Source organism: Xenopus tropicalis, chromosome 5 (assembly GCF_000004195.4).
Source record: "Xenopus tropicalis strain Nigerian chromosome 5, UCB_Xtro_10.0, whole genome shotgun sequence".
NCBI classification, from domain to species: Eukaryota; Metazoa; Chordata; class Amphibia; order Anura; family Pipidae; genus Xenopus; species Xenopus tropicalis.
Genome location: NC_030681.2, coordinates 2,736,358 through 2,762,933, shown reverse-complemented (window position 1 = coordinate 2,762,933; position 26,576 = coordinate 2,736,358). Strand labels below are relative to the sequence as shown.

At 46.3% G+C, this 26,576-nt stretch overlaps 1 protein-coding gene across 3 annotated transcripts; it reads right to left on the bottom strand.

Moving 5' to 3' along the window:
* Window positions 1–7,943: 7,943 nt before the first annotated feature.
* Window positions 7,944–26,563, bottom strand: znf318 (zinc finger protein 318). Of its 3 annotated transcripts, XM_004914824.4 has the most exons (11): window positions 26,121–26,563; window positions 20,843–20,961; window positions 18,136–18,382; window positions 14,422–15,942; window positions 13,309–13,408; window positions 12,855–13,123; window positions 12,236–12,721; window positions 11,989–12,082; window positions 11,782–11,900; window positions 9,181–11,425; window positions 7,944–9,011 (listed from the first exon to the last, which is right to left on the bottom strand). In XM_004914824.4, exons 1-10 carry the CDS (start codon window positions 26,535–26,537, stop codon window positions 9,194–9,196), a joined length of 5,604 nt encoding a protein of 1,867 aa, XP_004914881.2. In that variant the 5' UTR covers window positions 26,538–26,563; the 3' UTR covers window positions 7,944–9,011; window positions 9,181–9,193. The 3 variants fall into 3 exon arrangements, with proteins under 3 accessions (XP_004914881.2, XP_004914880.2, XP_002943133.3); XM_004914823.4 differs by having other exon boundaries at window positions 7,944–11,425; XM_002943087.5 differs by having other exon boundaries at window positions 7,944–11,425; window positions 14,422–15,939.
* Window positions 26,564–26,576: the final 13 nt, after the last annotated feature.

The following is a 26,576-nucleotide window of genomic DNA, read 5'->3' as shown; positions in this document are numbered from 1 at the left end:
ATTGGAAACAAACATTTTGCAACTTTTTTGTATTTTTTGCGATTTTTTCGTCACCGTCGCGACTTTTTCGTAGCCATTACGACTTGTGCGAATTGTCGCGACTTTTTCATAGCCATTATGACTTTCGCGAATTGTCGCGATTTTTTCGTATTGAGCGCTCGAAAAATTTGCGACAAGTCGCAAAATACTGATCATTACGAAAAAACCGCATTCGGACGCTTTTCGGACGTTCGTGGATTAGTAAATGTGCCCCTTAGTGTTTAGTTTAATTTATTCTTGCCATTAAAGTTCCTGACTTGCAAGGGAAATGTGTTCATCTGCAGGTTACAGTCTGTAGTTGGTAAAACTATAACTCTAAACATTACAAGGCTCTTTAAAAACATATTCATGTAGCCTATTTTCAAGGTGTTGTATGTAAATAAAGCTTTTTAATGAAAAAATATTTTATAAAAGTGAGTTTTTTTCTGATCAAATTTGAATATGCAAATATTAGGGATGCACCGAACCCACTTTTTTGGGTTCGGCCGAACCCCCAAACCCACCCTGAGGGGTTCAGGCGAATCCCGAACCAAATCCTAATTAACATGTTAATTACGATCGGAAGGGGTTAAAAGTCGGGGCGCGCGCAGCATGCGTCAATTTTTTTTCCTTGTCCAATGAATCTTTTCCAAATGCTAATTAACATATGCTAATTTATGCTACTTAGGATTTTGTTCAGCCGGGACCGTGGATTCAGCCGAAACCTTCAAAAAAAGCCAGGATTCGGTGCATCCCTAGAAATATGCTCATCTGCAGGTTACAGTCTGTAGTTGGTTAAACTATAACTCTGAACATTACAAGGCTCTTTAAAAACGTATCGTGTCGCCTATTTTCAAGGTGTTACATGTAAATAAAGCTGTTTAATAAAAAAATATTTTATAAAAGTGATTTTTTTTCTGCTCAAATTTGACTATGCAAATATTAGGGATACACCAAAACCACTTTTTTGGGTTCGGCTGAACCCCCAAACCCACCCTGATGGATTCTGCCGAACCCCGAACCGAAATTAGCATATGTTAATATGCTGCGCGTGCAAAAAATTTAACCCTTTCCAAATGCTTATTAGCATTTGCTAATTAGTATACGGATTCAGCTCAGTCAGGACCGTGGGGATTCGACCAAAACCATCCAAAAAAGGCTGGATTCGGCGCATCCCTAGCAAACATAAAATTTACATCTGGTTTGGTATTTTTAGTATGGAGTAAATCCAAAAAGTTACAATTTGGCGCATCCCTACTCACTTTCTTTTTGTGTCCCAGCTGGGCACATCCGTACTGGCCCCGTGCCCACTCAGGGCTGCCCCTCGGGTACCTGGGATCACTGAGAATGATGGAGGCGCACGCCCTGCATGGGGGGGGGGACCCTGGGTAGGAGCTAAATGATTGGTCGCTAGACAGTAGCCAACAAACTGGCACCCCTCCCACTGATTTTACCTTTTCTTCTTCAAAACGGTGATTACAAATTTCCCCAAATTGACAGTAACGACTGGGTAGTTATTGTTGCATCACGGACGTTTGTCTAAAAGTCGTTTAAATGGTCGTTTGGCAATAGGTCAAAACCAAGTGACTGCAGAGACAGAATTTCCAGTTGTTGTGAATTGATCCTTTAGTTCATTCTCTTCGGTTTGAATGATCAAAAGCTGAACCAGGAAACAGCGGTACGAGGAGCCTAACAACTTCCCTGTTGAGTGAATGTCCCAATTAGAGATTGCCATGTTGACTTTTCCCCCCCGGCACACAAAATGTCATATTAAAGGAGAAGGAAAGGTACAAACTCAGTAGCTTTATCAGAAAGGTCTATATAAATACAGCCATAAGCACTCACAGCTGCACTGAGTCCTCTATCAAAAGAAACACAGGATTTTTTGTCTTCCTTTGTGTCACATGTTCTTCTGTGTCAGACTTCCTGTCTCAGAAATATCCTTCAGGGCACGGCATGAGTCTGCTCAGTTTGTCCCTCTCTCCTCCACCCTTCTCCTACTTCCCCTGCCATCATCTGTCGCTCCCCCTCCCAGTCTGAGCTACCAGCAGCCAGAGCTGCAGCAGGAAGCTACTGAGACCGAGCTAAAATGGCAGCTGCTATCTTAAACAAACAGAGGGAGTTTCTAGGGCTGTTACTCAGGCAGGTAAAGCTTTCTGCAGAATAAATATAGGGTTCTAGTTGGCACTAATGTGGCTAATCTATTGGCAGTAAAATGCCAAAATAACTTTACTTCTCCTTTAAAAGCTGGCAAGATCATGTAGAAGTCAATGGAAATTGTTGTTTTAAAATTCAAGTTTTTTGTCTCATTGCATAGAATTCACTGTGTTTTTTAAACTTTTTTCGATTTTGTAATTTTTTATCATATTTTTAAGTTTTTTTCTTAAATGCACAGTCAAGATTTTCTAATTCAAAATTTCAAATTTTATTAAACATGTCTCTACATTCCAGGCCTCCGCCTCTTTTTTAGACATAAGTACAATTGGTATCTGTCGGGAGGTCATGTTGGTGGGCCCCATACTTGGCCAATAAATTGCAGACTTGGGGGCACATTTACTAATCCACGAACGTCCGAATGCTTTTTTTCCTTTTTTGTCGCGAATTTTTAGAGCGCTCAATACGAAAAAGTCGCGACAATTTGCCAAAGTCGTAATGGCTATGCAAAAGTCACGACAATACACAAAAGTCATAATAGCTATGAAAAAGTCGCGACAATTCACGAAAGTCATAATAGCTATGAAAAAGTCGCGACAATTCGCAAAAGTCACAATATCTATGAAAAAGTCGCGACAATTCACAAAAGTCACAATAGCTATGAAAAAGTTGCGACAATTCACGAAAGTCATAATAGCTATGAAAAAGTTGCGACAATTCACAAAAGTCATAATGGCTATGAAAAAGTTGCGACAATTCACGAAAGTCATAATGGCTATGAAAAAGTCGCGACAATTCACAAAAGTCATGACAATTCACGAAAGTCATAATGGCTATGAAAAAGTCACGACAATTCACGAAATTTGTAATGGCTATGAAAAAGTCGCGACAATTCGCGCAAATCGTAACGGCTACGAAAAAGCCGCAACAATTCACGAAAAAATCACAAAAAATACGAAAAAGTCGCAAAATGTTCGTTTCCAATCCGATTTTTTCCCATTCCGGATTCGGATTCGTGGATTAGTAAATCAGCCCCTTGGTCTATAAGGGCTGAGTTGGCAGTTTGTCTGCTCCTGTATGGCCGCACGTCTACATCTAGAACTTTTTCACTTCCTTTACAAGTTTCTTCTGCTGTGATTATTCTATCCCTCAGTCTCCAACATTCAAGCCTTATTTTGTTTAAAAATATATTGAATCAGCGTGGAATGCTATTTTGAAGCTTTTTGACAATTTGGGTGGAACAGAATTGTCTTTAAAATTGTATAATATTTAGGGATGTACCAAACCCACTTTTTTGGGTTCGGCCAAACCCCCAAACCCACCCTGAAGGATTTGGGCGAATCACCATTAACATATGCTAATTAGGACCAGAAGGGGTTTAAAAAAATTCCCGGACCATTTCCGAATGCTAATTAGCATATGCTAATGTGCACTAATTAGGATTCGGTTCGGCCGAAACCAAACCCCTAATAATATTGAGTAAATCCTGTGTATATTATTTGATGATGATGATTCTGCAATCATTTTTGCCAATAAAACACAGGACAAATGAGCTTCACCAACACAAAGTGGAGACATTTTGGAAGAAACGCCTTTATTAATACGCTGCAATGATTAGATTTAGAAATACACTGGATTTAGGTATCGTTGAAATATTCTTAAACAAAAATGGCCATTATTTCATATTTTACCATTTTATTAACAGTTTCAGTGCTTTGTGATGTAACGTTTCCTCTCCATAATTCAAATCCGTTTCTTCTCAGGTACTACGGCCCTCACTCCTTCAATCTGGATTAACAAAGCATTGGGTTTGCTGCATTACGGATACTTACACAATACCATAGTTGCGCCCCGCGTTCGCCACTCGTAAATGATCTTTCAATTGGGGAATTTGTCCAAATCTTAGTACTTTTTGCAGAGTTCCAATTTGGCTGCACCCTAAATACTTAGCTGAACTGAATCCAAACGCTTAGGGGCTGACTTATCAAAGTCCGAATATGCGTGGTAAAAAATCGTATTATTATTAAAATCGTACTCTGCAGCTCCAACCTGGCCCAAGGAAAGTCACCATACCGAAGCTTGAATGAATAACGAAAATTTCGCACTCGCTGCAACAATACGATTTTGTTGCAAAGTACGAAAAAGTCGCAGAAATGAACGGAAAAAAATTGCAGAAAATATGCAATTCGAAAAGTTAGAAAAAATGCAAATTTTTTGTATTCGGACTAAATCGTACATTGATAAATGGGCTAGGGATGCGCCGAACCCCCGAACCCACCCAGCAGGATTCGGCCGAATCCCGAACCGAATCCTAATTAGCATATGCTGATTGGGATCTGAAGGGGTTAAAAACAATTTTCACTGCCCATTTAACCCTTTCTGAATTCTAATTAGCATATGCTTATTTATGCTAATTAGGATTCGGTTCGGCTGGGACCACAGATTCAGCCAAAACCAAATCCTTAAAAAAAAAAAACAAGGTTCAGCCAAATCCCGAACCGAATCAGTGATTCGGTGCATCCCTAAAATGAGCCCCCTATAGTCATGCACTTTAAAGTTCTGGACAACTGAAAATGAATGCATATTTCCCCTTAAAACTGAATCTTCAAGGTTTGGATTCACCAAATGTAGTGGAGCATTTTGTCTTTCCCTGACAATGTGTAACTGTGTATCTCTGGGTAAAGCTGCCTTTATATTGGTTTGTATTTGGCAAGAGCAGAGCGATATGGATAGGACCCTCGGTAGGTTCGGAGATTCTAGCCTGATGGTCTAACTCAGTTGGTCTGGGCAGATTTTCTTCACTGTCGAAGTTCAAGGTAACTATTTGTGGGTGTTGTACCTTCTCTTGTTAATCAATTGTGTACCTAAAAAAGATTAAATCAGACAAAATATGAAAACAGGCAATATTACTGCAACTTTTATTCAAAATAGAATGAGTTAACCACAAGCATTCATCAATGAAAGTGATGACGAAAAAAATCATGTTTTCAAATAACGCAGCAGCGGCATCCAACCACAGGTTCCCATTGGTGTTTGGCACCAGTCCGACGTCTTTGCCAATTCAGCACCAGAAGCCGTTATTCCCTATCATAGTGCCCAGCAATCGAACTGACCAAAGTGCTCAATGGTTGGTCGGATTTCTACTCTACTCTACTATTTTGGAATGTTTTTGATATTTTTTACGTCTCTCTTTAAAAAATTACCGTTCTAGATTTAGGGGCACATTTACTAATCCACGAACGTCCGAAAAGCGTCCGAATGCGTTTTTTTCGTAATGATCGGTATTTTGTGACTTTTTCGAGCGGTCAATACGAAAAATAGCTATGAAAAAGTCGCGACAATTCACAAAATTTGTAATGGCTATGAAAAAGCCGCGACAATTCGCACAAGTCGTAACGGCTACGAAAAAGTCGCAAAAAATACGAAAAAGTCGCAAAATGTTCGTTTTCCAATCCGAATTTTTCCCATTCAGATTCGTGGATTAGTAAATCAGCCCCTTAGCGTTCATCACAGATGCTTTGAGCTGAATAAGCTCTTTTTAGTACTAAAGCTGCTCCCATACATACCCACACATATATAATCGTACAAAAGTAATTGTTTTTTTGGACCATGTGTAAGGTCCAAATTCTCGTACCATGGCGACTGCCGTCGATTAGACAGGTTAGAAAACGTCGGTGGGATAAGGATAAAATCTGTGCAATATTGTGTACATCAAGGGTGGCCAATACATCAATCGCGATTCACCAGTCGATCCCCCGGGATTTCTGGTGGACCGAGGATGTGAAAGTGTGCCAAGAAAGCATACGCACTTTGGCATTCCCCGGTCATCGTCCATCGCGACTGAAAAAAGTCTGGCCACCCCTGTCGTACATTGTGTAGATGCCCTGCCGATACCCTTGGGGGATCTACAATGGGAGTCACTTTCATACGACTGGTGCCTGTAACTATTTCATGTGCAGAACCTCCTCCCATTGGTTATTTGTAGGGCTTTATCCTACAATTTCAGGCTGAATGTGAGTTTTAGATCGTTGCATCTAAACGTTTGTTTGATATTCGAACGTTCCTCGGAAGAAGACTAAAATTTGAAAGTGTATGGGCAGCTTAAGCAACATGATCTCGATTTTCAGGTCTTGCCAAAAACAGCAAGACGATAATGGCAAAATAGGCTACAGATAGCAGTAAAAGGAGACTGTAAATCAGCGGTTTTCAGCCTGTGGGTCAGAACCCCTCAGGGGTTGCCTATGACATCAGAAAACACATATGTCCGATGGTCTTAGGAATAATTTTATGGTTGGGGGTCACCACAACATGAGGAACTGTATTAAAGGGTCGCGGCATTAGGAAGGTTGAGAACCACTGCTTGAGCTGAGAAAAGGAAATCTGATACTGAAGTCCATGTGTACACAATAGAAGGAAAGGAACACTGTGTTTATTTTCACAGAGGACTACAGCACTGTGGGTGGTTTTGGACATCTTGTAACAAAACATATTCTCAAAATGTGTCACGTACATACGCATTCACGCCGCACTTCCGCATTCCCCGGTCGATTGCGCATGAAAAAAAATCTGGCCACCCCTGATCTAACCTGTATAACGTACAATTCCCTCAAACAGGGAACACTAGTGGCTTTGTGTTGTAGATAATTCACTAATATTTATTTTACCTATAAAGGTTGAACACAGGCTCCGATTAGCAATCTGTAGACTATTGCAAATGCCAGAGGGGCATTTTTTAAGTTACTATTTATAGAGACCTGTGGGAGGGGGGCTATTTGGGCCTGAAACCTGGGTTCTGCATCAGCATGTAAGTACTATAGAGCTTAGTTCCGACAGCTGATAAGGTCCTGCTGATTAAGGGCAGGGGTACACGGGGAGATTAGCCCCCCCCCCCGACATCTCCCTGCAATGGCGTCCTACCGGCTAGAATGTAAATCGCCAGTGGGATGGCATATGTGGCGCCGCGATTTGCCAAAGTTGTCTTGAGAGGAAACTTGGGGCAACTGCGGGACATCACATTGACGCGTATGCCATCCCACCGACGATTTACATTCTAGCTCGTGGGACGGCATTGCAGGAAGATTAGTCGCCTGTGACAACGGAGATTTGTCGGGGGGCGACTAACCCCCCCCCCCGTGTACCACTGCCCTAATATAAGACTCACCAGAATCTTACTGACGTTCAGCCGTTCAGCCACTTGTAGGAATGTTACAATAAACCTACACTGAGGGGGGGGGGGGACAGATAATCTAAACACACCAGTAAAAGTGAGACTGAAACCATCTCATAATTACTCCACAATATGGCGGCAACAATCTACATTCTATAGACATCATGGCAGCTTCATTCCCAGCAGAAAGCTGTTATTTGGAGCTCCCTATAGATCCTTTCAGGTCCCTGTCTGTGTTTCAAATGAGGGGTGGGCGTGTCCTAATGGTCCCTGCCAGAAGCACAGTAGGAGGGGGGAGAGCCAATCACAGACAGGCTTCAGTTCCCTATCAGGTCAGCATAGTTGCTGATTGGTTCCTATCCTACAGTGCAGTGAGTGCCGCCGGAAAGGAGGCAGCAGGAAGTGGCACAGATGGGCGGGACTAGTGAGGTTTTTAGAGAAAATGTCAATAAATCAGCCCGAAGTCTTTTTAAAGCCCATTCCTTCTATATCAAGAGGAGTACAATTCACTGGCACAATATTGATTTTCACACAATAATGTCTCATACATTTCCCAGTACAAATAACCACTTATTTCCCTCTCAGAAAAATGGAAAGCAGCATATTTTGGATCACCTAATTTTATTAAAAATAATATACCGAACATCACATTCAGGGGCAGCGATCATTTCCAACAGATGCAATGAACTAAACTACCATTCAGGGCACATCAATTAAACAAAAAGCGAGCGCAGTCCAACGGGACAGCGAATGATGTCATTTACGTCAGCGTCCAATCACAGAACTGCGAGTAAAGGAAACCTCCGTAGGTGCCGCAAGTCCACATTTAATAAACAGAATTTCTGACAATGCAACTGCCCCGTGACATCCATGACGGGTCGTAACCAGTCGTTGAAATGATACACATATAAAGAGAAAAAAAATAGTTTGATAAGAATGAGAACAAGAAACATGAAGGTGCGCATGAAGTGTAAGGAGATCAGAATCAACATATTTACATTATTACAACAAGAAATCGGAACATTCCGGCACAAACTAAGCTCTTCGGTGCACGTCCGTACGCGGCCGCTGGAAAGTGAACTCATTGCAAACATCATGAAATTCTTCAAGCAGAAATGAAGCCATTTTTACTACTAGACCTAAAGTAACAATATTTGCAGGCCAACTTTCTATTAAATACAATAATAATTGTGAAAACAAAAAGGTGAACAGAAGTTAAAAGAAGTGTTAGATCAAAGTAAAAACGATTTAACAATAGAAGCAAAAATGAGTTATACACTTGGAACAGCACATTAAGGGTGAACTTTAGGCACACATTAAACATCAACGAGGCTTCAGGGCATTGTGTCTTGGCCCATATGCCGTGGATCAGACCATCTCGGGGCAGGTATCTACCCATATGCCGTGGATCAGACCATCTCGGGGCAGGTATCTACCCATATGCCGTGGATCAGACCATCTCGGGGCAGGTATCTACCCATATGCCGTGGATCAGACCATCTCGGGGCACAATGATACCAATACAAACAATTATATACTGCAATATATACAAAGCTTGGTGAGTAGCACAAACACCATCAAACAAAACACTTCCTTCATGAGAACGGTCTTCCCTTGTTCTTGAAAGGTTGAGAACGACCCGATTCACTGCTGATCTTCGACATGTCGATGCCTGTGAGAAAAGATGGAAAAGACAGCCATATACCGTTTACCGATCTACTGAATTTCTAAGGACCAAACTGTAACGCTATATACAAACTACCCAAACCTCGTGAAATACCGACTTTACCTTGAGTAAGGAAACACTATTCAACTCTTAATATCAACACAATGCATTTTACCCCTTTTAATGGTTTAATCCGACTCGTCGCAGGTAGTTAACAAGTCCTCCTCCGTGGTACAATCGACTACTGGTAAATCCACTTTGTTTGAAGGAACCTTGTCCAGCTGTCCCGTCGCATAGAACGGTTTAGGAGAGTACTTGGTTGCAGTCATTAGTGGCTTACGGGCTCCGTAAGAAAATGAAGAAAACCCATGTCCATAAACGGGATTGGGAATGGAGGAACTTGGATACGAGGATGAATCAGGGGCTTCTGGGGCATCCTCACAACCCATATCTGAATCATCAACATCTTCTGCCGCTGGCGTTACCGTGGGTACAGTCAGTTTTGGAATTTCTGAAACAACCCTCTTTGCTGGGGCTTCTACTTTTACAGGTGTAGGAGTCACCGTTGCTTCCTCCATAGCCACCATGTCTTGGTCTTCAGAAGTTGTCAAATCTTCGGGGTCATCTTCGGTCGATATTAATTTATAGTACGAATCCAGTTCATCCTGCAGCTTTTTACTAACCTCGGGTTTAGCCGCCGCGATTGGTTGCTTTTTAACTTGGGTCGGTGGTTCTGGGGGTTTCACAGAATCTCTCTCTTTCATTGCACTTGAATGTTGAGCTACCGTAGAGGTTATTTTGATTTCATTACGGGCAAAATCTGACACATGTCCGAACAAAGACGTCGGTAGGGAGAGAGGAGCCCGTTTAAACTTCTGATTCAGCTGGGTGGTACTGCTGTAACTGGACCCTGGTTTAGCAGGAAGCATCTTTGGGGCAGTAGATATAGGGAAAGCTATAGACTTTGGCTGAGCCTTAGAAGCACTTGGGGACTTAGATGTTACCGTTGCGGAACTTGGCTTAGTATCTGAAGGTTTTGAGGGGTTGGTAGAACTCTTAGGAACAGGGGTACTTTGCTTGGATTCTGAAGGCTTAGGGACAGTCACATCTTTTTCTTTTGAAGCCGCAGAAGGCGTGTCGGCCTTTTTAGCTGCAGAAGAGCTTCCCGACACCGATTTATATTCAGTTTTACCAGTATTACTGTTAGAACCTGTTGTACTAGGAGCTGCCACGGAACTGGGCACTTGAACAAGGGGCTTTCCGCTAGAACCTAGAGAGATATCTTTCATTTTTGGATCATTTTGATCCTTGGATGTACTGCTTGAAAGAGGGACCGTCTTGCCGATGGAAGTGCCAGTAGCTTTCTCTGGTACCAGCGGAGTCTTCGAACTCTCAGGAGGACATTCCACCTTTTTCTGTTCATTGCTTGGACCGATTGATTTAAGATCTATTCTGTCTGGAGAATACGGAACCAACTTTTTGCTAGGATTTGGCTCAGGTTTATTGGAAAATACATCATACAAATTAGGAGTTTCTTTTTCATTGCTTGATGTAGGGGTCTTCACATTCTCAGCATTCTTATCTGGAATAATTTCACTTGCCTTTTTAGTCTCAGGCTCAGATTTATTTGGGTTCTCCTCCTGCTTATTGTCTGTTTCCTTCAGGATAACCTGTTGGCCTCCGAATGCTTTGGAAATCACTTCCTGTGGTAACACTCCCTCAGGTTTCGATTTCAAAACTGGCAGCGGTTTTGAAGAAGAACTTGAAGATTTTATTGATAAAAAGGTGTTGAGAGGGGCCGGCTTGCTTACAGGAGCTGTACTACTGGTCTTCCTAAGAACTGCCATAGGAATGGGCAAGTTGGGTCGCAGTGACCCCGGTGTAATAGACGTCGGTGAAGTAGAAGTTACCAATTTACTAGATGAAGAGGGCCAGCCGCTTCCTTGTGAAGTAGCAGGTTTACCCAATAGTTTTATTTCAATTGCCTTTTGCTTAGCTGGAGGACCGTTACTCTCCTCCTCTTTAGGCTTCTCCTGAATAATAACAGGGCTTTCAACTTTCGATGCGGTAGAAGCACTAGCCGAAGCCGTACTTGTCTGGCTTTTGCACTCAGGTGCCTTCCAGGTGAACTTGCCAAACGTCGGGGTTTTAGCAGGAATCTCTTTCTCTGGTTTAGCACTTTGCTTGGGCTCTGATTTAACTGGTTCGTTGGGCTTTCGTTTATGACTCTCTTCCTCGTCTTTTTTGGACTTTTTGGATTTATTCTCTTGGTTAATATCATTTCCAATCTCCTCTACTTTCCGCTTTGGCTCTATCTGTTGCTTCCGTTCGGTCTCTTGAATGGCAGCCAAACTCGCCAGACTAGTTTTCTTCATTTCCTGTCTAACTCGTTCATAGGTCGGGTTGTCCTCCGTATGTTTCTGTAGAAAAAATATTACAAGTCCTTAGTTTAGTACCAAACTACGTAGCAATGACTAAAGGGGTCTAACTAAGATCCATGTAAACCTGCCCAACATCTGACAAAAAACCCACAATACTGCATAAAGAACCCTTACCATGAACAGAGTGATACCAACTATACAACAATCTGCAAACTTGCCATATGCTGCTCCCTCTCTCACGGTATTTAGCTATCCAGTAATCTGGATACAAGTATGTATCTAAATAAAATGCAGTATTACGGAAAGGGAAACGTTTAATCATCTGTCTTTCCGAAGGAGCCATAACATTATTAGCAGAGGTCATCTCCTTAGTGACAGATACTGCCCAGACAAACCTTATATTTATTATTGTGACCAAATGATTTTATATGGCCCTCTACGGCGCCTTGATCTGCAAACAGCTCATCGCACAGCTCACAGTAGTAGGCATTGGTAGGAAGCAGAAACTCTGTGCCTGTAATGCAAAAGGAATAACGGATCCATGTTAGAAATATACTACAGAGGAAAACCAGTCCCAAGTACAATGTAGGCTTAAAACCTACCTCTGAACGGAAGAGAAATGGTCTGTTTTCCACGCTGCTTCCTCTTGGGGGCGCTATCCTTGGCCCAGGGACGTTTTTCTTTCTTACCACTTGCCTGTTTGCACAAAGAAATAATAATTTCAGCCACAATAAAACAACTTTTGTGCATACACACGTTTATAGATTTCCTGCGCTTGCACCCCAAGGTGGACTGCCAGCATCAGGTTTAACCTAAGGAAACATTCGGTAAATTCCCTCGTTTCCTCACCTCCGCGTGCTTTGTGCCATGCAAGTGCAACAAGAAATCAACCAGCGTTATATGGACAGAGCTGCATTTCTCGCACCAATGGCTTCCACCATCGTAATACTCAAACAATTCGGAGAGATCAAAGGAATGCTTCTCGTCGATTTGGTACGCAGTACTAGCGGACGACTGACTGGGTCGAGGGCTTTTGGACTTTGACTTTTCACCCCTTGACCTCTGAGAACTAGACTTCTTTGACTCCGAGCCATGTCGGTCAGAGGAAGACCTGGGGGAAGAGCTTCTGTGCTTAGAATGTCTGTCAGCCTTTCCGCTGCTGCTCGAGGAGCTCGAAGAACCCCTGGACCTCGACTCGCTGCTATGTTTAACATCTTTGTACTTGACTCCAACGTCACTGCTGTGTTTCTCCCAATCCTTAGTCGGTGGGTCACTGCTGGTCTTGGAGGAGGATCCCTTAGAGTCAGAGGTGGATTTCGGGTCGGAGTCAGAGCCCTATATCAAAATAAGCACGTTTTAGACAAGGATCATTTCCAATGAAACCTGCACACAATAGGACTCTCTCTCACTGGCCCCTAAGCGAGGGCCATTACTGGAAAAGATGGAAGATCTGGCGTCTTCCACTTACCTTGGAGCGCGCAGGACTAGGAGGACTGCGGGATTTTTCCTTCTTTGTAAAAGTCTTTTCAGAGGAATGTTTTTCAGCCAGATCGGGTGGTTTGATACCCAGGATCTCTGCCACTTTAGAAAGCTGCTGCTGCTTCTTATTGGCCTCGGCTATTTCCAAATCCAGGGCCTTTATCTGCTTCTGTGCGCTATCTAGTACGGAGTTCAGCTCCTCCAGGAGAGGATCCTTGTGCCCGTATTTCTCCCGTTGCTTTTTTCTTAGAAGGACCCCTGCGGTGGGTAAAAGAAACCATTACTGGGTGTAACCAAACATGCAGTGTATTTATGTGTATATATAAATAAATATCAATGTCTCTCCGGAGAAACCCTGTCTCACCCCTGCAGACTGTATACCCCCGGCTATAATAAAGGAATCATAAAACCCGCCTGGCTTTAATCCCAGGTACCCGGCTCACCTTGCTGGAGTCGAAGCTGCTCTACCTTTGCAACCAGAGTGTTCAGACTCTCCTTCCGTTTGCTCTGTTCTTTCTTTATAGCCTCCAGCTCATCCAGCACCTTCAAGAGATACAAGGGTCTCTTTTACATTTTAGTAAAGTGAATGCACAGTAATCACTTATAAACGGAGGAAGGATACCACAATAGCAATTTAAAGTGTTATTTGTACAGCGGAGTAGACCAAAGTGCACAACATCTTTCCTGGACTTTCTCTGCAGTACAAACAGTGCAAAAATGGCTGCTTATAGGTTAATGCTCGCTAACGTGATCCCTAGGAAACAGTTATGGCCCCTGCCCCATGGGGCGGATTATCGGCCTTCGAAAAGCTTATTGGTGTGCCTGTACTGGGAACCACTGTGTCGGCCCGGGTTGCAGGCACATAGAAAGGATTTAGGCACAAAACTGCTTGAGTTTACAGTTTCTCACCCAAATCCTCTGCATATACCGGCACCCAGGTCAATGCAACGGCTGCGAGTGGAGGCGCATCAATTCTCAGCCTTCATTTATCCGCAGGCCAAGAATCTGTCCCATGTGCCAGGGGCTTATACGTTACTGCTCCGTATCATGATCCCTAGGAATAACAGCTACGGGTTACTGCTCAGTAACTTGGCTGCCAACGGTTACAGCTATATATTAAGGTAACTATGCCGCACTGGCTAATATTCTTCAATTGTGACTGGCTGGCCGAAGCCAGATACTGTAGAACTGGCCATACAAAGTATGTCCGCCTTTCTAGTGTTCGGTTGTTTGGGCCAACTGATCAGATCCGCCTGAAGTGAAGAGGATCTGCCAATGTGCCGACTAAATCAGAAATTCTAAGATATACAAATGGAGGCCCAGTCTACTTTACCCTTCCTGCCCCATAACAGGACCTCTCAATAGAGCTGTATGTCCCTGCTCTGTACCATCATTCCTGGTTATTATAGCTCTTTGGACTGTCCAACAGGTGGCTCGCAAGTCCAGAACAGATGTTCGAGGGCCAGTTGGCCCATTACATAAAAACAGTTGAACTACGGTGGTCTCCGAAGATATGAATGAAATAAAATGCAGCCTAGAAGCGACGTATAGCTCACCTTCATCTTTTCAGCCTCCTTGTTTCTGCGATCCTTATCCGGTTTTACAAGGGTGGGGGTTAACGTTGCTGGTGCACTTGAAGAAGGAGAAGCCTCACTTTTGCCAGGAACCTTTATGTCTCCTTTTGTTTCGATAATACGGAGATTGCCGCGGGTAAGATTTGGAATAACAGGTGGCACCACCATGTGGCTCGGAGGTGGTATGTGAGCAGGGGCGTGAATTTGGCCGTACATTGACCAGCTGGATGTTGGGTAGGCCACGTAGGGGCTGTAGGGGTTGTAGTTGGGGGGAGGTACTGAGGGCGGCATGCCATATCCTGGTACCATCTGAGCTGGGGGTGGGTAGGGCGAATACATGGTAATAGGAGAAGGACTGATAGGGGGAGGTGCTGGCTCTGGCTGAAGATTGGCTGTGGTTGCAGGCACCGGTATTTCTACTTTGGGTGCAGGAACAGGGGGGGCCTTCTCTTTAACAACTGGAATGGGCATTGGCACCTGGTTGGTTTTTCTGGGCGACTGAGGCTCTCTTTCATTAACCTTTGCTCCGGGCACAGATACAGCAGTTTTGGACCCCGAATCTGCGAAGGCGCTATGCTGGAGCTCAGGTTTCTGTGGAGGCGCTGGAAGAGATGGCTTCTGGGCCAATTGGTGAGACACTGGGGGTTGTTTAGAAGGTTGACTGGGCACTGGTTGCAGTGGCTGCTGGGAAGCTGTCTGGGGCGGTTGATTGGATGTTGCTACGGGCGACTGTTTGGATGCTGCTTGGGGAAGCTGCTTAGATGCACCCTGGGGAGGCTGTTTGGACACCGGTTGGGCAGACGGCGGAGCCGGTTTCTTACCATGAAGCCGCTCCTGGGTTCGAACAGCAAGTTTGCCAATTTCTGCCACACCAATATCCAAACCAATGGTTTTCAGTAAATCATGGATCTTCTCAAACTCCTGGGTATTGGAGTTGTTTGCCGGTGGGGTGGGAGGGGTTTTGGCAGGGGCAGTTTTTGACGATACTTCGTTTGGTTTTTTCACCTCTTCATCACCGTAAAGGAACAACTCTTCATCGTCTACTTCTGAAAGGTTCCTTTGGTTCTTCGGGCCGGCCATGGGTTCTTTCACTTTATCAGGGACAGGGAATAAGGTTTTGGCCTGGTCTTTAGGCGGTTCGTACGGCAAAAAAGAATCTTTTCTTTCAGCTGTTTTGTAAGAATTGGCAGCGTCTGAAAAGAGTTTCATGGCGTCGCTGCTGAACAGGAAATCCTCCATTTTGTGACCATGTGACAACTGGCTGCCATTTTTATTTCCTAACCCAGAGGCTTTATTCTCCGACAACGAGGGGCCGGAATTGCTGCCCGTTGGGGCCACAGTCGGGATGTTCATCCTGTTGGTGCTCAAACTGTCCGACTGGATAGGTTTGCCGATCGCTCCCTGTGGCACAACCGGTCTGCCGGCAGAATCCCCAGAGGGTTCCGAAGAGCTAAAACTCCCCAGCATTGGAATATCCTTGTTATTTAAATAGCCAGCCGCCTGCTGCCAAAAACAAACAAAGTGAGTTTAGGGTTCAAAAACACAATTCCAATAAAGAAAATGTATTTTAAAAAATTATATGCCCCTTTGTGAAGCTCAATGGAATCAATATGGCACCTCCTACCCATATGTATAAATACAAATATACAGAGAGGGAATGTTCTGGGCACACAATAAGCTGTACCCCCATACTGTACTGTCTAAGGGAAACACTATGGCACCTCCTACCCATATGTATAAATACAAATATACAGAGAGGGAATGTTCTGGGCACACAATAAGCTGTACCCCCATACTGTACTGTCTAAGGGAAACACTATGGCACCCCCTACCCATATGTATAAATACAAATATACAGAGAGGGAATGTTCTGGGCACACAATAAGCTGTACCCCCATACTGTACTGTCTAAGGGAAACACTATGGCACCTCCTACCCATATGTATAAATACAAATATACAGAGAGGGAATGTTCTGGGCACACAATAAGCTGTACCCCCATACTGTACTGTCTAAGGGAAACACTATGGCACCCCCTACCCATATGTATAAATACAAATATACAGAGAAGGAATGTTCTGGGCACACAATAAGCTGTACCCCCATACTGTACTGTCTAAGGGAAACACTATGGCACCCCCTACCCATATGTATAAATACAAATATACAGAGAGGGAATGTTCTGGGCACACAATAAGCTGTACCCCCATACTGTACTGTCTAAGGGAAACACTATGGCACCCCCTTCCCATATGTATAAATACAAATATACAGAGAAGGAATGTTCTGGGCACACAATAAGCTGTACCCCCATACTGTACTGTCTAAGGGAAACACCCCCTACCCATATGTATAAATACAAATATACAGAGAGGGAATGTTCTGGGCGCACAATAAGCTGTACCCCCATACTGTACTGTCTAAGGGAAACACTATGGCACCCCCTACCCATATGTATAAATACAAATATACAGAGAAGGAATGTTCTGGGCACACAATAAGCTGTACCCCCATACTGTACTGTCTAAGGGAAACACTATGGCACCCCCTACCCATATGTATAAATACAAATATACAGAGAAGGAATGTTCTGGGCACACAATAAGCTGTACCCCCATACTGTACTGTCTAAGGGAAACACTATGGCACCCCCTACCCATATGTATAAATACAAATATACAGAGAGGGAATGTTCTGGGCACACAATAAGCTGTACCCCCATACTGTACTGTCTAAGGGAAACACTATGGCACCCCCTTCCCATATGTATAAATACAAATATACAGAGAAGGAATGTTCTGGGCACACAATAAGCTGTACCCCCATACTGTACTGTCTAAGGGAAACACTATGGCACCTCCTACCCATATGTATAAATACAAATATACAGAGAAGGAATGTTCTGGGCACACAATAAGCTGTACCCCCACACTGTACTGTCTAAAGGAAACACTATGGCACCCCCTACCCATATGTATAAATACAAATATACAGAGAAGGAATGTTCTGGGCACACAATAAGCTGTACCCCCATACTGTACTGTCTAAGGGAAACACTATGGCACCTCCTACCCATTTGTATAAATACAAATATACAGAGAGGGAATGTTCTGGGCACACAATAAGCTGTACCCCCATACTGTACTGTCTAAGGGAAACACTATGGCACCCCATACCCATATGTATAAACACAAATATACAGAGAGGGAATGATCTGGGCACACAATAAGCTGTACCCCCATACTGTACTGTCTAAGGGAAACACTATGGCACCTCCTACCCATATGTATAAATACAAATATACAGAGATGGAATGTTCTGGGCACACAATAAGCTGTACCCCCCATACTGTACTGTCTAAGGGAAACACTATGGCACCCCCTACCCATATGTATAAATACAAATATACAGAGAAGGAATGTTCTGGGCACACAATAAGCTGTACCCCCATACTGTACTGTCTAAGGGAAACACTATGGCACCCCCTACCCATATGTATAAATACAAATATACAGAGAAGGAATGTTCTGGGCACACAATAAGCTGTACCCCCATACGGCACTGTCTAAGGGAAACACTATGGCACCCCCTACCCATATGTATAAATACAAATATACAGAGAAGGAATGTTCTGGGCACACAATAAGCTGTACCCCCATACTGTACTGGCTACATACAGATATTATTGGGACATACCTTAGGGTCCCCAGTCGCCTGTTCAGGATCAGCACGCTTTTTCAGGATGGACTTGGGCATTGGCAGTGGTTCCTCTAGGGGGCGTCTCAACTCACTCAGTTCTTCCTGAAGGCCCGGTATTGTTTGGGCATAACCAGGCCGAAGCTGGGAGTCAGTAGTGCCCTGGTAAATGCCCATCTTATTATCAGGAACATTGCCGGAACCCAGTCCCCTTATATCAGGGGATCGCTCTGCGGAGCTCCGCCTCCTAAAACAGCCAAAAAAACAGATACAACGGGGGAAGATACAACGTTTCATGTTATTCTTCTGTCAAAAAAAGTCAATGCAAAATTTTTCTTCCTAAAAAGTGTTTTATTGCCCAAATGCCCAGTGTGATTGGTGTTCTAAACCCACTGTGTGTTATTACTAGGTTTCATTTGGGCAAATTTACACCTGGGCAGTAACTCACGGCAACCAATCAGATGATTGCTTTCATTGTTCAACCTGCAGCTGGCTCAAAAAATCTAACCACTGATTGGTTGCTATGGGTTACTGTCCAGGTGCAAATGTGCCCAGTGTTTAAAAAAAAAAAACTTTAACCCTATCTGTAACAATGGCCCCTTTATTGGAGCTCCCTATAGATCCTCTCAGGTCCTTGTCTGGGTTTCATATGGGGGGTGGGCGTGTCCTAACGTTCCCTGTAGGAGGGGGAGAGCCAATCACAGCCCTGCACTCACACTAGCACAGACAGGCTTCAGTTCCCTATCGGGTCAGCCTAGCTGCTGATTGGTTCCAACCTACAGTGGCACCACCCCCCCCTGCACATCCTGGGAAAGGAGGCAGCAGGAAGTGGCACAGATGGGCGGGGCTAGTGGGGTTTGGGGGGAAATTTTCAATAAATCAGCCTGAAACTCTACTGTTTAAAGCCCATTCCTTCTGTATTTAGAAGAGTGCAATTCATTGGCATCACTAAACATTCGGTGCCCTTCTCTCTGCAAAGCTTGGATCAGCAGCCAATTGGAAATGGAGTAGGAGTGGGCCGGCCCCATACCCGTTTATCCTCGGCACAACGCTTGTGGGTAGCGGGCGGGTTCAGGTTAAAGGAACAGTAACATCAAAAAATGAAAGTGTATAAAAGTAACTAAAATATAATGTGCTGCTGCCTGCACTGGTAAAAGTTGTGTGTTTACTTCAGAAAGTCTACTATAATTTATATAAATAAGCTGCTATGTAGCCATGGGGGCAGCCGTTCCTGCACTGGTACAGCTGGGGTGTTTGCTACAGAAACCCTACTATAGTTTATATAAATACCCCGCTGTGTAGCCCCGGGGGCAGCCGTTCCTGCACTGGTACAGCTGGGGTGTTTGCTACAGAAACCCTACTATAGTTTATATAAATACCCCGCTGTGTAGCCCCGGGGGCAGCCATTCCTGCACTGGTACAGCTGGGGTGTTTGCTACAGAAACCCTACTATAGTTTATATAAATACCCCGCTGTGTAGCCCCGGGGGCAGCCATTCCTGCACCGGTACAGCTGGGGTGTTTGCTACAGAAACCCTACTATAGTTTATATAAATACCCCGCTGTGTAGCCCCGGGGGCAGCCATTCCTGCACTGGTACAGCTGGGGTGTTTGCTACAGAAACCCTACTATAGTTTATATAAATACCCCGCTGTGTAGCCCCGGGGGCAGCCGTTCCTGCACTGGTACAGCTGGGGTGTTTGCTACAGAAACCCTACTATAGTTTATATAAATACCCCGCTGTGTAGCCCCGGGGGCAGCCATTCCTGCACTGGTACAGCTGGGGTGTTTGCTACAGAAACCCTACTATAGTTTATATAAATACCCCGCTGTGTAGCCCCGGGGGCAGCCGTTCCTGCACTGGTACAGCTGGGGTGTTTGCTACAGAAACCCTACTATAGTTTATATAAATACCCCGCTGTGTAGCCCCGGGGGCAGCCATTCCTGCACCGGTACAGCTGGGGTGTTTGCTACAGAAACCCTACTATAGTTTATATAAATACCCCGCTGTGTAGCCCCGGGGGCAGCCATTCCTGCACTGGTACAGCTGGGGTGTTTGCTACAGAAACCCTACTATAGTTTATATAAATACCCCGCTGTGTAGCCCCGGGGGCAGCCATTCAAAGGAGAAAAGGCACAGGCACATAGCAGATAACAGATAAAACACTATTGTATTCTACAGAACTTATCTGCTATCTGCTATGTAACCTGTGCCTTTTCTCCTTTTTTCCAGCTTGAATGGCTGCCCCCGGGGCTACACAGCGGGGTATTTATATAAACTATAGTAGGGTTTCTGTAGCAAACACCCCAGCTGTACCGGTGCAGGAATGGCTGCCCCCGGGGCTACACAGCAGCTTATTATATAAATTATAGTAGTGTTACTGTAGCAAACACACCAGTTTTACCAGTGCATTATATTTTTATTACTTTAAAGCTCTTTCATTTTTTGGTGTTACTGTTCCTTTAAGCTCCTTCACCTCCTCTCCCCACCCCATGACTTTACACTGCCAGCCAGTGGGGGCCAAACCAGTGGGGGCCAAACCTGCTCACCTCCTCATAAAAGGCAGTTTAATTAGTCTGACAGAATCTTTGAAGGATTTGGGATTTATTGCTGGTGGGCCCCGCGCCCTCCCCAGCATCCGGCACGGTGAGTGAGTTGCAGTTGCACTACACCAACATGGCCACGCAAACATTTCCCACACACTTACCCTTCAGTAGCTCTGAGACTTGTCAGGGAGGGGTGCTCAGGGGGCAGCTGTAGGGGGTCCGCTCGGGACGAAGGGATATCGGCCCCTTTATCGGAACGGTAACTGGGCGAGTAGCGGCGCTGCGGGGAATCAAAGGAACATTTAGTGGCAACCGTACTGCAATATCCAATCAGATCAGGGTAAGAGCGAAACACAACCCCGCCCCCCCGTAAGCACAACCCCGCCCCCCCGTAAGCAAATTACTTGTTCTGAAATGCACCTGGTCGGATCCGGTTCTAATTCCAGCACCGGAACCGTATCCCTCAGCGTGGGGTTAATCATACCAGATGCAGTTATAATTGGGGGGTCCGTGCAACGTGCAGCTCCCACACACCTGCCCTGACACCCCTATAATAACTGGCCCCCCTCTGCACCGACCCCTATAAATGTGCCCGACCTGGGGGTAATTTTATATCAGGAAGCCAGGGGCAGATGAATAAGGCAAGTTTGTGTGTTTAGCAGGGGCAATTGTCAATATTGTCTATGGCAGGGGATTTTCTGGCGTTTAGTAGCCGTGACAAGTAGCTGCTACTAAGTAGCTCTGTGTGTCTTCACCCTAATAGTAAATGGACTTACCAATTGCAACTGAAGGGGCTATTATGAGAATCAGCGGCTGGGGCTCTACCTGGGAAGCCTGACAGTAATAGGGGACGGCGGGGGCAGTAACACCGGCACGGCGGGGGCAGTAACACCGGCACGGCGGGGGCAGCAACACCGGCACGGCGGGGGCAGCAACACCGGCACGGCGGGGGCAGTAACACCGGCACGGCGGGGGCAGTTGGAGAGGCTTTTAGATAAAAAGAACAATGGAAGGAGCTAAGTTGGCCAGGAGAACAATGGGCACACTGTATGTAGGGGGAGGGGCATGATGCCAGTACATGGGAGGAGCAACGGGAGGAGCTGAGTAACTGATTGCCCTTTTATTGCCCTGAATGGCACGTCTGGACCCTACAACTGTATTTATGGGTCAGGCTGGCTGGGCAGGATCCGGGCAATTGTCTTTTTGGTAAATTCTTAAAATCAACACCATAAAAAAAAAAAACCTCACATTCACCCTTTTTACCCACAGCTCCATAAGGACAATGCTGCACAGTAACACATGGGCGGGGCTACAGCTCCATAAGGACAATGCTGAACAGTAACGCATGGGCGGGGCTACAGCACCATAAGGACAATGCTGCACAGTAATGCATGGGTGGGGCTACAGCTCCATAAGGACAATGCTGCACAGTAATGCATGGGCGGGGCTACAGCTCCATAAGGACAATGCTGCACAGTAATGCATGGGCGGGGCTACAGCTCCATATATACAATGCTGCACAGTAACGTATGGGCGGGGCTACAGCTCCATAAGGACAATGCTGCACAGTAATGCATGGGTGGGGCTACAGCTCCATATATACAATGCTGCACAGTAATGCATGGGTGGGGCTAAAGCTCCATATAGACAATGCTGCACAGTAATGCATGGGCGGGGCTAAAGCTCCATATATACAATGCTGCACAGTAACGTATGGGCGGGGCTACAGCTCCATAAGGACAATGCTGCACAGTAATGCATGGGTGGGGCTACAGCTCCATAAGGACAATGCTGAACAGTAACGCATGGGCGGGGCTACAGCACCATAAGGACAATGCTGCACAGTAATGCATGGGTGGGGCTACAGCTCCATAAGGACAATGCTGCACAGTAATGCATGGGCGGGGCTACAGCTCCATAAGGACAATGCTGCACAGTAATGCATGGGCGGGGCTACAGCTCCATATATACAATGCTGCACAGTAACGTATGGGCGGGGCTACAGCTCCATAAGGACAATGCTGCACAGTAATGCATGGGTGGGGCTACAGCTCCATATATACAATGCTGCACAGTAATGCATGGGTGGGGCTAAAGCTCCATATAGACAATGCTGCACAGTAATGCATGGGCGGGGCTACAGCTCCATATATACAATGCTGCACAGTAACGTATGGGCGGGGCTACAGCTCCATAAGGACAATGCTGCACAGTAATGCATGGGTGGGGCTACAGCTCCATAAGGACAATGCTGCACAGTAATGCATGGGTGGGGCTACAGCTCCATAAGGACAATGCTGCACAGTAACGCATGGGTGGGGCTACAGCTCCATATATACAATGCTGCACAGTAACGTATGGGCGGGGCTACAGCTCCATAAGGACAAAGCTGCACAGTAACGCATGGGTGGGGCTACAGCTCCATAAGGACAAAGCTGCACAGTAACGCATGGGCGGGGCCACAGCTCCATATACACAATGCTGCACAGTAACACATGGGCGGGGCCACAGCTCCATATACACAATGCTGCACAGTATCGCATGGGCGGGCCACAGCTCCATATATACAATGCTACACAGTAACACATGGGCGGGGCCACAGCTCCATATACACAATGCTGCACAGTATCGCATGGGCGGGGCCACAGCTCTATATACACAATGCTGCACAGTAACGCATGGGCGGGGCCACAGCTCCACATATACAATGCAGCACAGTAAAGCATGGGCGGGGCCACAGCTCCATATACACAATGCTGCACAATAACGCATGGGCGGGGCTAAAGCTCCATATACACAATGCTGCACAATAACGCATGGGCGGGGCTAAAGCTCCATATACACAATGCTGCACAGTAACGCATGGGCGGGGCTACAGCTCCATAAGGACAATGCTGAACAGTAACGCATGGGCGGGGCTACAGCACCATAAGGACAATGCTGCACAGTAATGCATGGGTGGGGATACAGCTCCATAAGGACAATGCTGCACAGTAATGCATGGGCGGGGCTACAGCTCCATATATACAATGCTGCACAGTAACGTATGGGCGGGGCTACAGCTCCATAAGGACAATGCTGCACAGTAATGCATGGGTGGGGCTACAGCTCCATATATACAATGCTGCAAAGTAATGCATGGGTGGGGCTACAGCTCCATATAGACAATGCTGCACAGTAATGCATGGGCGGGGCTACAGCTCCATATATACAATGCTGCACAGTAACGCATGGGCGGGGCTACAGCTCCATAAGGACAATGCTGCACAGTAATGCATGGGTGGGGCTACAGCTCCATAAGGACAATGCTGCACAGTAATGCATGGGTGGGGCTACAGCTCCATAAGGACAATGCTGCACAGTAACGCATGGGTGGGGCTACAGCTCCATATATACAATGCTGCACAGTAACGTATGGGCGGGGCTACAGCTCCATAAGGACAAAGCTGCACAGTAACGCATGGGTGGGGCTACAGCTCCATAAGGACAAAGCTGCACAGTAACGCATGGGCGGGGCCACAGCTCCATATACACAATGCTGCACAGTATCGCATGGGCGGGGCCACAGCTCCATATATACAATGCTACACAGTAACACATGGGCGGGGCCACAGCTCCATATACACAATGCTGCACAGTATCGCATGGGCGGGGCCACAGCTCTATATACACAATGCTGCACAGTAACGCATGGGCGGGGCCACAGCTCCACATATACAATGCAGCACAGTAAAGCATGGGCGGGGCCACAGCTCCATATACACAATGCTGCACAATAACGCATGGGCGGGGCTAAAGCTCCATATACACAATGCTGCACAATAACGCATGGGCGGGGCTAAAGCTCCATATACACAATGCTGCACAGTAACGCATGGGCGGGGCTAAAGCTCCATATACACAATGCTGCACAGTAACGCATGGGCGGGGCTAAAGCTCCATATACACAATGCTGCACAGTAACGCAGGGGCGGAGCCACAGCTCCATATACACAATGCTGCACAGTAACGCAGGGGCGGAGCCACAGCTCCATATACACAATGCTGCACAATAACACATGGGCGGGGCTAAAGCTCCATAAAGACAATGCTGCACAGTAACGCATGGGCGGGGCCACAGCTCCATATACACAATGCTGCACAGTAACGCATGGGCGGGGCTACAGCTCCATATACACAATGCTGCACAGTAACACATGGGCGGGGCTAAAGCTCCATAAAGACAATGCTGCACAGTAACGCATGGGCGGGGCCACAGCTCTATATATACAATGCTGTACAGTAACACATGGGCGGGGCTACAGCTCCATAAGGACAATGCTGCACAGTAACGCATGGGCGGGGCTAAAGCTCCATATACACAATGCTGCACAGTAACGCATGGGCGGGGCTAAAGCTCCATATACACAATGCTGCACAGTAACGCATGGGCGGGGCTAAAGCTCCATATACACAATGCTGCACAGTAACACATGGGCGGGGCTAAAGCTCCATATACACAATGCTGCACAGTAACACATGGGCGGGGCTAAACCTCCATATACACAATGCTGCACAGTAATGCATGGGCGGGGCTAAAGCTCCATAAAGACAATGCTGCACAGTAAAGCATGGGCGGGGCCACAGCTCCATATACACAATGCTGCACAGTAACGCATGGGCGGGGCTAAAGCTCCATATACACAATGCTGCACAGTAACGCATGGGCGGGGCCACAGCTCCATATACACAATGCTGCACAGTAACGCATGGGCGGGGCTACAGCTCCATATACACAATGCTGCACAGTAACGCATGGGCGGGGCTAAAGCTCCATATACACAATGCTGCACAGTAAAGCATGGGCGGGGCTAAAGCTCCATAAAGACAATGCTGCACAGTAAAGCATGGGCGGGGCCACAGCTCCATATACACAATGCTGCACAGTAACGCATGGGCGGGGCTAAAGCTCCATATACACAATGCTGCACAGTAACGCATGGGCGGGGCCACAGCTCCATATACACAATGCTGCACAGTAACGCATGGGCGGGGCTACAGCTCCATATACACAATGCTGCACAGTAACGCATGGGCGGGGCTAAAGCTCCATATACACAATGCTGCACAGTAACGCATGGGCGGGGCTAAAGCTCCATAAAGACAATGCTGCACAGTAAAGCATGGGCGGGGCTACAGCTCCATATACACAATGCTGCACAGTAACGCATGGGCGGGGCTAAAGCTCCATATACACAATGCTGCACAGTAACGCATGGGCGGGGCCACAGCTCCATATACACAATGCTGCACAGTAACGCATGGGCGGGGCTAAAGCTCCATATACACAATGCTGCACAGTAACGCATGGGCGGGGCTACAGCTCCATATACACAATGCTGCACAGTAACGCATGGGCGGGGCTATAACCCTCTCACAGTACGGCCTACACACACTCACCAAGTCGCTGCTTTCCCGTTCATACTTGTAGCTGTGGGACTGCGATTCGTGGCCGCGGCGGGAGTAGGGGGAGGGGCTGCGGCGGCGGGAGTAAGGGGACCGGGAGCGGGACCGGCGGGGCCGGGAACGAGAACGTCCAGAGCGGTGCGAGCGGCCCCGGGACCGGGATCTAGATCTGGACCTGGATCGACGCGGTCTAGAACGAGAGCGACCCCGGGACCTAGAGCGGCGCCTTCCGGGGGAACGACCCCGGGACCAGGAGCGGCTGGACCTGTCAGGCGAACTCTCCCGCCGAGGGGTGTCTATTTCCGGGGATAAATCCGGGGAAAGTCTGGGCCGCATCGGAGTCCGGTACATGGTTACGGCCCTGCTTCTCTCCAGCGATCGCTTCTCGGACTTCCGCTTGCGTGATGACATCACTAGTGCGCGTCCAACGGACTGACAGCGGGCTATAGA